This window comes from Salmo salar, chromosome ssa09, assembly GCF_905237065.1.
Source record: "Salmo salar chromosome ssa09, Ssal_v3.1, whole genome shotgun sequence".
Lineage (NCBI taxonomy): Eukaryota > Metazoa > Chordata > Actinopteri > Salmoniformes > Salmonidae > Salmo > Salmo salar.
Genome location: NC_059450.1, coordinates 16,859,391 through 16,872,143, shown reverse-complemented (window position 1 = coordinate 16,872,143; position 12,753 = coordinate 16,859,391). Strand labels below are relative to the sequence as shown.

Here is a 12,753-nt window from a genome sequence, read left to right as displayed (position 1 = left end):
CACCGGATGTTTTGTAGGCAAAACATTACTGAACATAACGCGCCAATGTAAACTGAGATTTTTGGATATAAATATGAACTTTATCGAAAAAAAACATACATGTATTGTGTAACATGAAGTCCTATGAGTGCCATCTAATGAAGATCAAAGGTTAGTGATTAATTCTCTCTATTTCTGCTTTTTGTGACTTCTCTTTGGCTGGAAAATGGCTGTATGTTTTTTTGTGACTAGGCGCTGACCTAACATAATCGTATGGTTTGCTTTCACCGTAAAGCCTTTTTGAAATCAGACACTGTGGCTGGATTAACAAGAAGTGTATCTTTAAAATGGTGTATAATACTTGTATGTATGAGGAATTTTAATTATGAGATTTCAGTTGTTTTGAATTTGGCGCCCTGCAATTTCACTGGCTGTTGTCGAGGTGGTAGCGTCCCACATATCCCAGAGAGGTTTGAATGACCTTAAATGTTATTACATCAAATATTGCACTATAATATTTACATTAGCCAACTGATATAATTCAGTTGTAACTAATACAATGTAAGACTTGGCATATTGTGTGTGTGTAGACCTGCGTACCTCGGAGGAGTCGTTGCTGAGGACACGTGCTGCAGCGGTGATGACGTCTCCCACCAGCATGGTGAAGCCAGGCAGGCCCAGGAAGAAGAAGCGCGGGGAAAAGGAACGGATCACCGTGTTCAGAATGTCCTGGGAGGGATCACACACACACACACACACACACACACACACACACACACACACACACACACACACACACACACACACACACACACACACACACACACACACGGTTATGGTCAATGGATTGATTGGTTGAACGATCAGTAAAACACACCTGTTTTCTAAGCAGGTTGCATGTATTTCTGAGTGTATTGTGGGGAATGGACAGGCACTGAGCTCTGGAAAGGAACGATAGCATAGTAGTCCTTCCCAAATTAGCATAAATATGACAACAGTGCACTCGGGAGAGCACAGAATTTCACAGTCCATCTTTTACAAAACAAAAAATGAGATTGGGAACGAGGTGGAGGAGGAAAAGAGAGGGGAATGGGAGAAAGAGGCAGCAGATGGGTTGATAACAGCACAAAGGAGGGAGAATGGTGGAACAAAAGACCAGCAACTTTCCACACACACGTAATTAAAGCCAGGGATAAGGTATTGTTCAGGTACACAGTGCGCTCTCTGTGCCAGATGGATGCTGACATTAAAAAGAGGGATTTCTCTATAGTACAGCTACAGATAGTACAGCTCCATAATAACAATGGTCGACGACCATCTTATTACCCTGATGGCTAGTCAAAGTACAGTCATGTTGCCTTAAATGTCAGGAGTGAACTGAAATTCTTTATGAGATAAGAATGGAAAAGGCCTACATAAGGGGAGACCGGTTTGCCCGCTTATCTTTGGTAAGCCAGTGTGTGTGTGTGCGCTAGAGGTCGACCGATTAATCGGAATGGCCGATTAATTAGGGACGATTTCAAGTTTTCATAACAATCGGTAATCGGTATTTGCCGATATATATATTTTTTTACACCTTTATTTAACTAGGCAAGTCAGATTAAGAACACATTATTTACAATGACAGCCTAGAAACGGGGGTTAACTGCCTTGTTCAGGGGGGATTCGTTTTTGCAACCTTCGGTTACCAGTCCAACGCTCTAACCACCTACCTTACATTGCACTCCACAAGGACTAACAGGCTGACTACCTGTAACGCGAGGGCAGCAAGAAGCAAAGGTAAGTTGCTAGTTAGCATTAGACTTATAAAAAAACGATCAATTTTAACATAATCACTAGTTAACTACACATGGTTGATGATATTACTAGTTTATCTAACGTGTCCTGCGTTGCATATGATCGATGCGGTGCCTGTTAATTTTCATTGAATCACAGCCTACTTCGACAAACGGGTGTTGATTTAACAAGCGCATTTGCGAAAAAAGTACTGTCGTTGCACCAATGTACCTAACAGGAATATTTAGACTTAGTCACCCGTTAGATAAAATACGGAACGGTTCCGTATGTCACTGAAAGAAAAAAACTTTTGTTTTCGAGATGATAGTTTCCAGATTCGACCATATTAATGACCCAAGGCTCGTATTTCTGTGTGTTTATTATAATTAAGTCTATGATTTGATAGAGCAGTCTGACTGAGCGGTGGTAGGCAGCAGCAGGCTCGTAAAAGCATTCATTCAAACAGCCCTTCGCTCTGCTTCAAGCATTGCGCTGTTTATGACTTCAACCTGGGTGGGCATAATTTGTGGAACATTCCAACAGGAATCTATTCCAAAAACTTCGTAAATAACAAGGTTTCCAAAAAACAACGCATACAAAGTTGTATAGCGGCAGAATAAGATACGGGGTAGGGAGTGGTCTATTTCATTGCGTTTTTCACTCATCACGTTTATTCCGAAAAATGTCTGTCCTCACATGTCTGTTTGCCTATGGACAAACATTAAGAATAAGCTACGTGGTGAGTTGATGCCTATTCGGCAGCTAGTTAGCTAGGTTTGTACGCGTTGCTACTTTGTATGCGTTGTTGGTTGGCAACCTTTTACTTTACTTTTTTTGGAACAGATTCCTGTTGGAACGTTCCACAAATTATACCCACCCCTTCAAGCCTATCAACTCCCAAGATTAGGCTGGTGTAACCGATGTGAAATGGCTAGCTAGTTAGCCGGGTGCACGCTAATAGCGTTTCAAACGTCACTCGCTCTGAGACTTGAGGTAGTTGTTCCCCTTGCTCTACATGGGTAACGCTGCTTCGAGGGTGGCTGCTGTCGATGTGTTCCTGGTTCGAGCCCAGGTAGGAGCGAGGAGAGGGACGGAAGCTATACTGTTACACTGGCAATACTAAAGTGCCTATAAGTCAAAGGTATATGAAATACAAATCGTAGAGAGAGAAATAGTCCTATAATTCCTATAATAATATAATAACTACAACCTAAAACTTCTTACCTGGGAATATTGAAGACTCATGTTAAAAGGAACCACTAGCTTTCATATGTTCCCATGTTCTGAGCAAGGCACTTAAACATTAGCTTTCTTACATTGCACTTTTACTTTCTTCTCCAACACTTTGTTTTGCATTATTTAAACCAAATTGAACATGTTTCATTATTTATTTGAGGCTAAATTGATTTTATTGATGTATTATATTAAGTTAAAATAAGTGTTCATTCACTATTGTTGTAATTGGCATTATAAAAAAAATAAATTGACCGATTAAATCGGTATCGGCTTTTTTGGACCTCCAATAATCGGTATCGGCGTTGAAAAATCATAGTCGGTCGACCTCTAGTATGTGCGCGCACAGACAAAATCCAGGCCCGGGAACACCTGCCTTCTGGGTAGCTGTAAATGTGTGTAAATCAGGTCGTTCAAACAGTGGCCGTGTCTCCCCGAGTCCTAAACCCCAGTGCACCTCAACAAAACACCCGGCACACCTCCACCCCCACACTGCCCCTACCAACTCACCCACCCGCTACATTAATCACCTCAAATTAAGCCTTTGTAAACACAGAGCAGGGGGAACAAAGGAGGAATATAAAAACAAGCAGGCAATAAGGAACAAGTCAAAACATACACAGCGCGGGCAGAAGACAAAAATTGGTTTGAAGCATTAAGGCTTGGAGGCCCATTTTACCATCATTTCTGACGTAATTGACCTCTGAAAGGCGTAATGTGCGAACAGTCTGTGGTAATTAGCTGCCAACAAACTGTCGACTGATTGCCTGAAATGAGCATTTTAAGGCAAGTGACAAACCTACAAAGCATTTCCATTGTGCATGTAAGTAGAGGGAGCTGGTTGTGAAATGAATGTGTGGTAGTAGAGATGGGAATTGGTCCTGTGTGGTGGGGCTGAGGGTTGGCAGTGGGATTGGCCTGCTCTGCTCAACAAAAGGTGCATTAACACTACCCCGACAGGAGGCTTCTTAAAACCCTTTCATTCTGCCGTGTTGAAGGCACACAGGAAATGAGCCTCAGTCTTTACAGTGCCTTTAGAAAGTATTGACACCCCTGGACTTTTTCCACTTTGTTGTGTTACAGACTGAATTAAAAATGTATTACATTTAGATTTTTTTTTGTCACTGGCCTACACACAATACCTCATAATGCCAAAGTGGAATTATGTTTTTACAAATTAATTACATTTACATTTTAGTCATTTAGCAGACGCTCTTATCCAGATCGACTTTACAGTAGTGAATGCATACATTTCATTTCATGCATTTTTATTTTAATAAAAAAAAAAAAATTGTACTGGCCCCCCGTGGGAATTGAACCCACAACCCTGGCGTTGCACACACCATGCTGGCATTGCAAACACCATGCTCTACCAACTGAGCCACAGGGAAGACTAAATAAAACATTTAAACTTTAACGCTGAAATGTCTTGAGTCGATAAGTATTCAACCCCTTCGTTGAATACTTATAACAACACTTTTTGCATATAACAAAAATCGCAAAAATTCAAATAGTTTGCCAAATGTAAGTTTGTGACAAAACAAGCAAGCAGTGTAGAGAATCACTGTAACATCTAAACTACTGGGAAATATCTTTCCAATAACCAAAAATATTGTATTTTCAGCTGATGTGCAAAACAAAATTTAAGAACAGGAAGCATGAAAATAGAGCACAAACAGATCTACCTCTTCCTAGACTTGCTGTCAATGATAGATCTATACCTCACATTTTTTGTTGATGTTGTCACTTTTACCCCTTTCTCACCCCAATTTCGTGGTATCTAATTGGTAGTTACAGTCTTGTCTCATCGCTGCAACTCCCATACGGACTCAGGAGAGGCGAAGGTCAAGAGCCCTGCATCCTCTGAAACACAACCCAATCAAGCCGCACAGCTTCGAGAAACAATGCCCACTTAAACCGGAAGGCAGCCGCACCAATGTGTCAGAGGAAACCGTGCACCTGGCGACCGTGTCAATGTGCACTGCGCCCGGCCCGCCACAGGAGTTGCTAGTGCGAGATGGGTCATCCCTGCCGGTTGAAACCTCCCCTAACCCGACGCTGGGCCAATTGTGCGCCGCCCAATGGGTTTCCCGGTCGGGGCCGGCTGCGACAGAGCCTGGACTCGAACCCAGAATCTCTAGTGGCACAGCTAGCACTGCGATGCAGTGCCTTAGACCACTGTGCCTCTCGGGAGGCTATACCTCACATTTCTATGTGAATTTGGTTAGGTGGCCCAAAAAGTAACAAACTGCAGCTTTAACATGATTTTTGAATGACTACCTCGTCTCTGTACCCCACACCAAGGTTCCTCAGTCGAGTAGTGAATTTCTAACACAGGTTAAACTACAAAGACCAGGGAGGTTTTCCAATGCCTCACAAAGACGGGCACCTATTGGTAGATGAGTAAAAAAACAAAAACAGACATTGAATATCCCTTTGAGCATGGTGAAGTTAATAATTACACTTTGGATGGTGTAGCAATACACCCAGTCACTACAAAAACACAGGCGTCTTCCTAACTCAGTTGCCGGAGAGGCCTCATGATTTCACCATGAGGCCAATGGTGACTTTAAAACAGTTAGAGTTTAATGGCTGCGATAGGAGAAAACTGAGGATGGATCATCAACATAGTAAACTCAGCAAAAAAAGAAACGTCCTATCCCTGTCAACTGCGTTTATTTTCAGCAAACTTAACATGTGTAAATATTTGTATGAACATAAGATTCAACAGACACGTGACTAACATAAATGGAATTATGTGTCCCTGAACAAAGGGGGGGGGGGCAAAAATCTGTAAGTACTGCAGTGCATCTCCTCCTCATGAACTGCACCAGATGTGCCAGTTCTTGCTGTGAGATGTTACTCCCCTCTTCCACTAAGGCACCTGCAAGTTCCCAGACATTCTGGGGGGAATGGCCCTAGCCCTCACCCTCCAATCCAACAGGTCCCCGACATGCTCAATGGGATTGAGATCCGGGCTCTTCGCTTTCCATGGCAGAACAATGACATTCCTGTCTTGCAGGAAATCACACACAGAACGAGCAGTATGGCTGGTGGCATTGTCATGCTGGAGGGTCATGTCAGGATGAGCCTGCAGGAAGGGTACCACATGAGGGAGGAGGATGTCTTCCCTGTAACGCACAGCGTTGAGATTGCCTGCAATGACAACAAGCTCAGTCCAATGATGCTGTGACACACCGCCCCAGACCATGACGGACCCTCCACCTCCAAATCGATCCCGCTCCAGAGTACAGGCCTCGGTGTAACACTCATTCCTTCGACGATAAACGTGAATCCTATCATCACCCCTGGTGAGACACAACCGCGACTCGTCAGTGAAGAGCACTTTTTGCCAATCCTGTCTGGTCTAGCGACGGTGGGTTTGTTCCCATAGGCGACGGTGAAGTCTGGTGAGGACCAGCCTTACAACAGGCCTACAAGCACTCAGTCCAGCCTCTCTCAGCCTATTGCGGATAGTCTGAGCACTGATGGAGGGATTGTGCGTTCCTAGTGTAACTCAGGCAGTTGTTGTTGCCATCCTGTACGTGTCCTGCAGGTGTGATGTTCGGATGTACCGATCCTGTGCAGGTGTTGTTACACGTGGTCTGCCACTGCGAGGACGATCAGCTGTTGGTCCTGTAGCGCTGTCTTAGGCGTCTCACAGTACGGACTTTGCAAATAATTTCCCTGGCCACATCTGCAGTCTTCATGCCTCCTTGCAGCATGCCTAAAGCACGTTCACACAGATGAGCAGGGACCCTGGGCATCTTTCTTTTGGTGTTTTTCAGTCCGTAGAAAGGCCTCCTTTAGTGTCCTAAGTTTTCATAACTGTGACCTTAATTGCCTTCCGTCTGTAAGCTGTTAATGTCTTAACGACCGTTCCACAGGTGCATGTTCATTAATTGTTTATGGTTCATTGAACAAGCATGGGAAACAGTGTTTAAACCCTTTACAATGAAGATCTGTGAAGTTATTTGGATTTTTTATGAATTATCTTTGAAAGACAGGGTCCTGAAAAAGGGACGTTTCTTTTTTTGCTGAGTGTAGTTACTCCACGATACTAACCTAAATTACAGAGTGAAAAGAAGGAAGCCTGTAAAGAATAAAAATATAAAACATGCATCTTGTTTGCAACAAGGCACTCAAGTAATACTGCAAAAAATGTGGCAAAGCAATTCACTTTTTGTCCTGAATACAAAGTGTTGCATTGGATTTGCTCCAAACATATTACTGAGTACCACTCTCCATATTTTCAAGCATAGTGGTGGCTTCATCATGTTATGAATAGGCTTGTAGTCGTTAAGGACTGGCCGTTTGGTAAAAAAAAAAAAAAAACGGAATGGAGCTAAGCACAAGCAAAATCCAAGAGGAAAATCTGGTTCAGTCTGCTTTCCAACAGACACTGGGAGATAAATTCATTCAGCAGTAACCTAAACTAACCTAAAACACAAGGCCAAATCTACACTGGAGTTCCTTACCAAGAAGATAGTGAATGTTCCTGAATGGAACTTACAGTTTGTACTTAAATCTGCTTCAAAATCTATGGCAAGACCTGAAAATGGTTTGACAGAGCTTGAAGAATATAAAAAATATATATATTTTTTTTAAATGGGAAAATGTTGCAGAATCCAGGTGTGGAAAGCTCTCAGAAAGACTCACAGCTGTAATTGCTGCCAAAGATGCTTCTACAAAGTATTGACTCAGGGGTACAAATACTTATGTAAATGAAATAATTCTGAATTTCATTTTCAATAAATAAAATATATACCGTATATTTTGTCATTATGGGGTATTGTGTGTAGATGGGTGATAATATATATATTTTTTCATAACTTTTCAATTCAGGCTGTAAGAACAAAATGCGGAATAAGTCAAAGGGTATGAATACTTTCTGAAACCACTGTATTAGAGTTTTATTTTTTATATATGTTTTACAAATGTTCACATTTTTCTTCCACTTTGACAGTTTTTTTTTGTCAATGATCTACACAAAATTCTGTCACAATTTTAATCCCACTTTGTGAAACAATTTTTTTGGGGAAAAAGTCAAGGGGTGTGAAAACTTTTTAAAGGCTCTGTACAAATGGAATGAAATACACTGCTCAAAAAAATAAAGGGAACACTTAAACAACACAATGTAACTCCAAGTCAATCACACTTCTGTGAAATCAAACTGTCCACTTAGGAAGCAACACTGATTGACAATAAATGTCACATGCTGTTGTGCAAATGGAATAGACAACAGGTGGAAATTATGGGCAATTAGCAAGACACCCCCAATAAAGGAGTGGTTCTGCAGGTGGGGTCCACAGACCACTTCTCAGTTCCTATGCTTCCTGGCCGATGTTTTGGTCACTTTTGAATGCTGCCGGTGCTTTCACTCTAGTGGTAGCATGAGACGGAGTCTACAACCCACACAAGTGGCTCAGGTAGTGCAGCTCATCCAGGATGGCACATCAATGCGAGCTGTGGCAAGAAGGTTTGCTGTGTCTGTCAGCGTAGTGTCCAGAGCATGGAGGCGCTACCAGGAGACAGGCCAGTACATCAGGAGACGTGGAGGAGGCCGTAGGAGGGCAACAACCTAGCAGCAGGACCGCTACCTCCGCCTTTGTGCAAGGAGGAGCAGGAGGAGCACTGCCAGAGCCCTGCAAAATGACCTCCAGCAGGCCACAAATGTGCATGTGTCTGCTCAAACGGTCAAAAACAGACTCCATGAGGGTGGTATGAGGGCCCGACGTCCACAGGTGGGGGTTGTGCTTACAGCCCAACACCGTGCAGGACGTTTGGCATTTGCCAGAGAACACCAAGATTGGCAAATTCGCCACTGGCGCCCTGTGCTCTTCACAGATGAAAGCAGGTTCACACTGAGCACGTGACAGACGTGACAGAGTCTGGAGACGCTGTGGAGAACGTTCTGCTGCCTGCAACATCCTCCAGCATGACCGGTTTGGCGGTGGGTCAGTCATGGTGTGGGGTGGCATTTCTTTGGGGGGCCGCACAGCCCTCCATGTGCTCGCCAGAGGTAGCCTGACTGCCATTAGGTACCGAGATGAGATCCTCAGACCCCTTGTGTGACCATATGCTGGTGCGGTTGGCCCTGGGTTCCTCCTAATGCAAGACAATGCTAGACCTCATGTGGCTGGAGTGTGTCAGTAGTTCCTGCAAGAGGAAGGCATTGATGCTATGGACTGGCCCGCCCGTTCCCCAGACCTGAATCCAATTGAGCACATCTGGGACATCATGTCTCGCTCCATCCACCAACGCCACGTTGCACCACAGACTGTCCAGGAGTTGGCGGATGCTTTAGTCCAGGTCTGGGAGGAGATCCCTCAGGAGACCATCCACCACCTCATCAGGAGCATGCCCAGGCATTGTAGAGGTCATACAGGCATGTGGAGGCCACACACACACTACTGAGCCTCATTTTGACTTGTTTTAAGGACATTACATCAAAGTTGGATCAGCCTGTAGTGTGGTTTTCCACTTTAATTTTGAGTGTGACTCCAAATCCAGACCTCCATGGGTTGATAAATTGGATTTCCATTGATTATTTCTGTGTGATTTTGTTGACAGCACATTCAACTATGTAAAGAAAAAAGTATTTAATAAGATTATTTCTTTCATTCAGATCTAGGATGTGTTGTTTAAGTGTTCCCTTTATTTTTTTGAGCAGTACATTTCACAATTTACTGGTCATTATTGTATGAGACTGAAATCCTAGCATTACTTTAAGTTCTGATCACAGAAAGTGTCCAGGCTAATACATAGACCCCTCCTGTTAATCTGTCAAGGTGGAGGGGTCCTTTTGAAAGGTTTAATCATCAACTAAGCCGCTGAGGTTTTCAACCGTCAAATTTGCCCTCCCTCTCCGCAGGCCTCCGTTACACAGATGAAACAGTCCCTGTTTTCTCTTCACTGATAAGTTGAGGTGAATAGAAAAACCTATGGTTCTGCATAGGGAGAGCAGGTGTGAGAGAGATGTTTACTGACTGGCTCACACCCAGCAAACGAAACACATGGTTCATAGAAGGCCCATTTTGATGCACAAAAATAAACAACCCTTCACATTAGGCTAATGTACATACAGCACTCTTAGAACATAGATTACTACCATTGGTCCAAGGCCATGCCACTGTAGGCTCAGTAGACTGAGACAGAGAAAGCCTGGACAATACCATTGACCTTGGCAGCCAGGAGGTGTACACTCCTTCACAGCCCCTCCTTTTCAGTGAAAAACGTTGCCACGTTATATTTGCAAACGTGCAGTGCTTTAAAAAGTACTAGACAGCCCATTAACCTGTTGGGGATAGGGGGCAGTATTTGCACGGCCGGATAAAAAAAAACGTACCCGACTTAATCTGGTTACTACTCCTGCCCAGTAACTAGAATATGCATATAATTTGATTTGGATAGAAAACAGCCTAAAGTTTCAAACTGTTTGAATGGTGTCAGTGAGTATAACAGAACTCATATGGCAGGCCAAAACCTGAGAAGATTCCAAACAGGAAGCGCCCTCTCTGACCATTTCTTGGCCTTCTTTGTCATCTCTATCCAAAACAAAGGATCTCTGCTGTAACGTGACATTTTCTAAGGCTCCCATAGGCTCTCAGAAGGCGCCAGATTGTTGAATGATGACTCTCCAGTCTCTGGCTGAAAAACAGTAGCGCATTTGGTAAGTGGTCGATCTGAGAACAATGAGACGGATGCGCGCGTGCACGAGAAGAGTCCATTTTACTTTCTCTGTCTTTGAACGAAAACGACTCCCGGTCGGAATATTATCGCTTTTTTACGAGAAAAATCGCATAAAAATTGATTTTAAACAGCGTTTGACATGCTTCGAAGTACGGCAATGGAATATTTTGAATTTTTTTGTCACGAAACACGCCGGGCGCGTCACCCTTCTTTACCCTTCGGATAGTGTCTTGAACGCACAAACAAAACGCCGCTATTTGGATATAACTATGGATTATTTGGAACCAAAACAACATTGGGTGATGAAGTAGAAGTCTTGGGAGTGCATTCTGACGAAGAACAGCAAAGGTAATCCAATTTTTCTTATAGTAAATCTGAGTTTGGTGAGTACCAAACTTGGTGGGTGTCAAAATAGCTAGCCTGTGATGGCCGGGCTATCTACTCAGAATATTGCAAAATGTGCTTTCACCGAAAAGCTTTTTTAAAATCGGACACCGCGATTGCATAAAGGAGTTCTGTATCTATAATTCTTAAAATAATTGTTATGTTTTTTGTGAACGTTTATCGTGAGTAATTTAGTAAATTCACCGGAAGTGTTCGGTGGGAATGCTAGTCACATGCTAATGTGAAAAGCTGGTTTTTGATATAAATATGAACTTGATTGAACAAAACATGCATGTATTGTATAACATAATGTCCTAGGAGTGTCATCTGATGAAGATCATCAAAGGTTAGTGCTGCATTTAGCTGTGGTTTGGGTTTATGTGACATTATATGCTAGCTTGAAAAATGGGTGTCTGATTATTTCTGGCTGGGTACTCTGCTGACATAATCTAATGTTTTGCTCTCGTTGTAAAACCTTTTTGAAATTGGACAGTGTGGTTAGATTAACGAGAGTCTTGTCTTTAAAATGGTGTAAAATAGTCATATGTTTGAGAAATTGAAGTAATAGTATTTCTAAGGTATTTGAATATCGCGCCACGGGATTCCACTGGCTGTTGACTAGGGTGGGACGCAAACGTCCCACCTAGCCCAGAGAGGTTAAAAACAAAGAAATTTGGCCAAATATGTGGGGAGCGTAGGAGTGGGACAGAGTAGACTAAAGAGAGAAGAACATTAGATTTGGAAGGATACTGTAGGGAGGGTGGATAGAGCGGATAGAGCAGGGGTCAAACGTACAACATACACAGGAAGGGTCCAATCTGGTGGTTTGGGGGGGGGGGGGGGACTCAATATATTTTAAAATGACTAAAACCAAATCAAAAGTGTGTAGCGATAATGGACCTATAATTATACCGTTTCTTGACTTGACTTTGGCCAGCTCACTAATGATCATACAAATTAAGCTAGACAGTCAGGGACGACGGGGAGTATCGACACTTCCAAAAACGACGGATAGAGGACTATCTTCAGCAAATTGTGACGGCAAGGAAATAAACAATATGAGTTTAACATCCCTGGGATATAGGGAGGGGGATAGATTAAGAGACACGTTCTTATGTAAAGCAGGCGTGCGGCTGGGCTGTCCCTCCATTGAGTGGCATTAGGACTCTTTCTCTGGCCAGTTTGAGCACGCTCCAGCGCCCAGCCAGCTCAACACTAGCGGCCCGGGCCCCATATTATATTTAGGCACAACAAAAGCTGGAAAGGAGAATGCCACGCTGTCCCTCTGCACCGGCCCCCTCATTTCTCTACAGCGCGTTCCCAAGGACCCCCCTCTCCTCCACAGTCTCCCTCCTCCTGGTCCTCTTCAGCCCCAGCCAACGTGTCACCCCAACGGAGTGCAACAGACGTCAATCCTTAATTAACCACGTATACACGGCAGGAGCTCAAACATTATTTAACGACATGGAAAACATTCTAATAAGCTTGTCGCTCTGCCAAAGCGCAATATAAACCCGTGGGCAGAGCATACACGCACAAAACAAACTAATTTATTCACAGTCCCCCCCCCTCCTCATCAATCTCTTTCTCTCTCCCTTGCCTGTCTTTGTTTTTTGTGTGCGTGTGGGGGGGGCTCCTGTTTTATCCCCCCTCAGCAGGCCGGACTGGACCTCCGCCAAATGTGAAGAG

At 43.5% G+C, this 12,753-nt stretch overlaps 1 protein-coding gene across 3 annotated transcripts in view; it reads right to left on the bottom strand.

Moving 5' to 3' along the window:
* The window catches only part of ralgapa2 (Ral GTPase activating protein catalytic subunit alpha 2), a 150,695-nt gene that overhangs the window by 70,799 nt on the left and 67,143 nt on the right, over positions 1-12,753 (bottom strand). For all 3 annotated transcript variants that reach the window (XM_014210400.2, XM_014210399.2, XM_014210401.2), the window contains one exon: positions 580-708. In XM_014210400.2, coding sequence (XP_014065875.2) covers positions 580-708 — 129 coding nt within the window. The remainder of the gene's footprint in view (positions 1-579; positions 709-12,753) is intronic.